General features: G+C 39.0%; 1 protein-coding gene across 9 annotated transcripts in view; it reads left to right on the top strand.

Annotated features, from left to right (window-relative positions):
• Window positions 1-5,000, top strand: part of LOC144980206 (uncharacterized) — a 318,826-nt gene that overhangs the window by 300,805 nt on the left and 13,021 nt on the right. For all 9 annotated transcript variants that reach the window (XM_078927786.1, XM_078927782.1, XM_078927778.1 and 6 more), the window contains exon 8: window positions 4,071-4,179. In XM_078927786.1, coding sequence (XP_078783912.1) covers window positions 4,071-4,179 — 109 coding nt within the window. The remainder of the gene's footprint in view (window positions 1-4,070; window positions 4,180-5,000) is intronic.

Below are 5,000 nucleotides of genomic sequence, written 5' to 3'. Positions count from 1 at the left end.
CCGTACTCAGGTGTAAAATGAGTACCCGGCCGTTAACAGCGATGTCTTTGTCCGAAAAACGGTAATATCGCCTTACAGGCGTCGTGTCCCGTCCTACATGTTAAATGTTGCTGTTAACCCCTTGTAAAGCGCTTTGAGCACATTAAGTGGATATTGCGCTATATAAAGCTCAATTTTTAAATAAAAAAAAATTATCCAGAAAAACAAAAATTGAATCAAATATCTTAATCTTCATATGTCTGTCACCGATTAATGTCTTGCTTAGTTTAAGGTCTAGTTCATAGGTCTAAGCCGACGTGTACTTATTTTCAGGTCTGATAACGCAATTCCTCCTCATGGGCTCATTGTAATGGAAATTTCAAAAAAAAAAATGACGCAAAATATTGTCCATTACAACAATGTTAAACTAGGCCCATAATTGCGTTCGGATGTCGGACCTGCATATAGGTACATGTCGGCCCAAGGCAATATTAAAAGGACTTGAATGGTGAAAATGTTTACATTTTATGAAAATTTTAGTGTATAAAAACGTGCAAATAGCCAAACTTAATTGTCACGTGCCAAACGGCTTTGAACGAAAATTATAGCGTGAGATTTATAAATTTGGCAATAAACCGCCAAACTGGCAACCCTGCCCTAACGACTGCACCCAACACCCCCTTTCCCAAGTGAATCATTCACAGATGTCACAGAGCAAAACGCAATTCATTATAATTTCAATTAATGATAAATATCAAATTAAGATCAAGCATCTATAATTGCGTCATTAATTAAATGGGTGTCATTTATTTGACGCGAATCTGTGTTCTTTGTCACCATTGCGTAGAGTGAAATTGTAATTTAGTTTGAGGCGACGTATACATATATACAGGTCTGACATACGAAGCCACTTTTTCGGGCCTGGTTTAATATTGTTGAAATTATGGACAATTTTTGGCCTCTTTTTTATTTAGATTTTCATTACAATAATGAGCGCATAATGAATTTTTGGGTAATCGGACCTGCAAAAAGGTGCACGTTGGTTAGAGTTATTTTCAGAACAACTTTTATCTCTATGAATCGTTCAGAGCCATTTGGCCCAAGCAGCTGGAGCTTATCCCGGTTTTCATTGCGTGAAACTTACTATACGTTTTAGTTATACTCCATTTTATTTTGTTTTCAACGTTCCTTTATTTATTGTTGTGCTGATGAAGGCTTTGTACCCGGAACGTCCGTTGTCTGTATTGTTCCCATCCGAAGCCTTTCCAGTATGCGTGTCTGTTTTGTGTGTGTGTGGTTTTTTTTTTTTGTTTTTTTTTTTTGTGTGTGTGTTTGTGTTTGTGTGTGTCTGTGTTTGTGTGTGCATGTGTGTGCATGTTTGTGTGTGTGTGTGTGTGATCGTAGTGCGCCATATTAATATATACAAAGGTTGTGCAGCTATGTGGTCTTGTCGTATGACACTCGCTTTTGGATCGGAAAGTCATGGGTTCGAGCCTCCCTCGGCTCATAGTTGAGTCCTTGGAAAAGACTCTTTACTTACATTCTCTCACATTCTGTCAATGTAGAAACAGGCGTCATGTCTCGTTCTACATGTTAGGCATTGTTGTTAGTCAGTGTCATTTGTAATGCGCTTAGAGCACGTTAAGTGGATATTGTGCTATATAAAAGCTCAATTTAATTAAATTTAAGATTCCGTGGAACTTTAGCCATAGTCTAGTGGGGGGTTTTTTGTTTTGTTTTTCTTTGTTTATTTGTTTTGTTCTTTTGTTTTTTTAAACATATCAATTATTTTAGAACATCCAAAATTTTCATAGAAAGTATGATGATCTTTTTTCTCTTTAAACAAGTACACCGGTCAAATGATCTAGTTACGGTTTATAAGTAGTCGAGTAGTGTGGCTATGTGGTCTACTGATATGACACTCATATTCGGAACGGAAAAGTCCTGGGTTCGAGTCCCTGTCTCAGTGGTGCATGGAAAAGGCTTTTTATTTACATTCTCTCACCGTAATCAGGTGTAAAATGAGTACCTGGCCGTTAAGAGCGTTGTCTCTTTAGGAAAAGAAAATACAATATCGTCTAACAGGCGTGAAGTCTCGTCCTAAATATTAAGTGTTGCTGTCAACTAGGGGTAGCGGAAGTAGTAGTAGTAGTATTAGCAGTAGCAGCAGTAGCAGTAGCAGTAGCAGCAGTAGCAGTTGCAACAGTAGCAGTAACAGCAGTAGCAGTAGCAGTAGCAGCAGTAGCAGTAGCAGAAGCAGAACTATCATCATCATTTTAGTCATCAGCTGACAATTTACAATCGCGCTTTGATTAAAGGGAGATTACCCTGGATTTAGTTTCCTTTTAGTCAAGTTATACTGAATTACGTCCCTTGTACTGATTTTCATAATATGAAGACAACGCCCTTTGTTTACATTTCCTAAATCTAAATAATATGATTGCTACTGACGTGTACATATTTACAGATCTGATAACCCAAAAAATACTGGGCTCATTGTTGTGATGGAATAATTTATCTCAATCCAAGGTGTACTTATTTACAGGTCTGGTAACCCAAATTGTTATCGGCTCATTGTTCTAATGGAAATTCTCTTTAACCGGCGTGTGCTTACACACAAGTCCAATAACCCAAACTGTTCTGATGGAAATACTCTCAAATCAACGCAAAATATTGTCCATTCCAACAATGTGAAAATAAGCCCAGCAATACCTTAGGTTATCAGACCTGGAGATATGTGTACTTAAAATGCTACCGATACAGCTATTCCAAATAACAAATTCATCAAATTTCAACGCATGAACAGAACATTGTACGATAATGTTGTAATAGACAACATTTTGCCTGTGTGGGGTTCCTGACCTCCCACAGTGGACAGGGAGGTACTTACTGTATCTTCTATCCCACTATGCCTGTGTGGGGTTCCTGACTTCCCACAGTGGGAAGGGAGGTACTTACTGTATCTTCTATCCCACTATAGATAATAGTATGTGCTTGGCTAAGAAGCTCACAACATTGCCATCAGGAAGTATAACGGATCGACACACAAAACTATGTATAACCAAAGAGTGTGTAGGGTAACGTAGTTACCAAGAGCTCTCACTTCTCTTTACCGCAATGCTATTGTCGCGTGCCAGGCGAGACAGCGAGGTGGGTGTGCTCCGCGTGAATCATGCGCGCTAGACTTACTGATACAATGAAGAAAATACGAGTAGAAGACGGAAGATGCGTAGCTTCACCAAAAGAGGGAAGTGAGAACTCTTGGTAACATAACAATCGTTACATACACGCTCTTTGGTATAACCTTGAACGTTTATAGTCTGGATAATACAGTTCAGTGAGAAGTACTCATAAAATTGGATGGAAAAAAAAACAACAACAAAGACCTGAGTGACGTCAACTTCGATCTATCTGTATCTGTTATCCAACATGCTTTCTGTTTTTGTTTGGAATGAGCAGATTATCTGGTTATGTCCCTGCCCTGGCCAGATACCCTGGCTGAGAGGAAACCGTCAATTGTATAGTTAGAGTTTTGGGACATGATATTTTTTCCTTGTAAATCACCTCTCTGTTATGTTTTGTTTACATCTTATATATGATTTGTAAATATTTGACTGTATTCCTCTTAGTTGGGACCTGTGCTTGTGTCTAGATGATACTTTTAGGTAATCTCAAACTAAGTACTTTGATAGTGTGCTCTTGGAATCTAGATCTGTTCCCTATTTGAACAAATTCCCCTTTGTCTCGAGTGCTTTAATTATAATTCTAGAACATTTTAAAATCCCATTTTCTTCTTTTTTTTTACTGGCGTTGATATGACCTAAATGTGTTGCAAGCGCCGTAAAACCCTGAAAACAAACAAAACAAAGAACAATTTATTTAGACTAGAAATTAAGATGTCACCGCTCTGAAACCAGAAGTTCAATTACACAAGGCATGTATTCAGTCCTTTTGAAGACTGGTTTTACACTTCCAATGAAATAGGAACCAGTTTTTTGACGTCACACTTTTCTTCTCTACTTGACCTCTATTGACCTCAACCAAATACAAGAACACTGTTCTTCATTATTGCATTAATTTCTGTGTTTCAGATAAACGACGCATCTTGTATGTTGAGTCCCAAGACGGGAAGTGACGTAGGTGGCCTTTACAACCAAGGACATGCGCAGATTCACCATTTTGAAATGAAGCCCAGTCTTGGTAAGGGTTGTTGTAGCGTTAATTCTCTCTCTCTCTCTCTCTCTCTCTCTCTCTCTCTCTCTCTCTCTCTCTCTCTCTCTCTCTCTATCTATCTATCTATCTATCTATCTATCTCTCTCTCTATCTCTCTCTCTCTCTCTCTCTCTTTCTTTCTTTCTTTCTTTCTTTCTTTCTCTCTCTTTCTCTCTCCTTCTCCCTCCCCTTTCTTCTTTTTCTTTCTCTCCATCTCTATCTCTGTCCCCTTCTCTCTCTCTTCCTCTCTACCCACCTTCCATCTACCTCCTTCTACCGACTGATTTTTTACTTGTATTTGTCTTTCTTGCTTTGACTGACACCTTTCATACACACGTACTTGTTCGGGTCTTTATCTTACACGGTTATGCAGCTATGTGGTCTGTGGTCTGACACTCGCTTTCGGATCGGAAGGTCATGAATTCGAGTCTCGCTCGGAGCATAGTTGAGTCCTTGGAAAAGGTTCTTTACTCACATTCTCTCACCGTACCCAGGTGTAAAATGAGTACCTTGCCGTTAACAGCGTTGTCTCTGTCAGAAAAGAAATTGGTAATATTCGCCTAATAGGCGTGATGATTTGTTCTACGTGTACGTGTTGCTGTTGGTCCTGGGATCCCTTTGTAAAGCGCTTTGAGCATATTTAGTTGATATTGTTCTATATAAAAGCTCTAGCTCTAGTATTTTACTTAAACCCATAACTTGGGTGGGTGTCCCGGCCTCCCATGGTGGGCAGGGAGGTACTTGTTATGTCTTCTATCCCCCTGTATCTGTTATTCAATTTGTTTTCTGTCTTTGTCTTGGAATGGGAT

The sequence above is a fragment of the Berghia stephanieae genome, chromosome 9 (assembly GCF_034508935.2).
Source record: "Berghia stephanieae isolate SIO BIC M18660-M18661 chromosome 9, UCSD_Bste_1.3, whole genome shotgun sequence".
NCBI classification, from domain to species: Eukaryota; Metazoa; Mollusca; class Gastropoda; order Nudibranchia; family Aeolidiidae; genus Berghia; species Berghia stephanieae.
The sequence above is the reverse complement of the archived record's forward strand: the minus strand, read 5'-3'. Positions and strand labels throughout refer to the sequence as shown.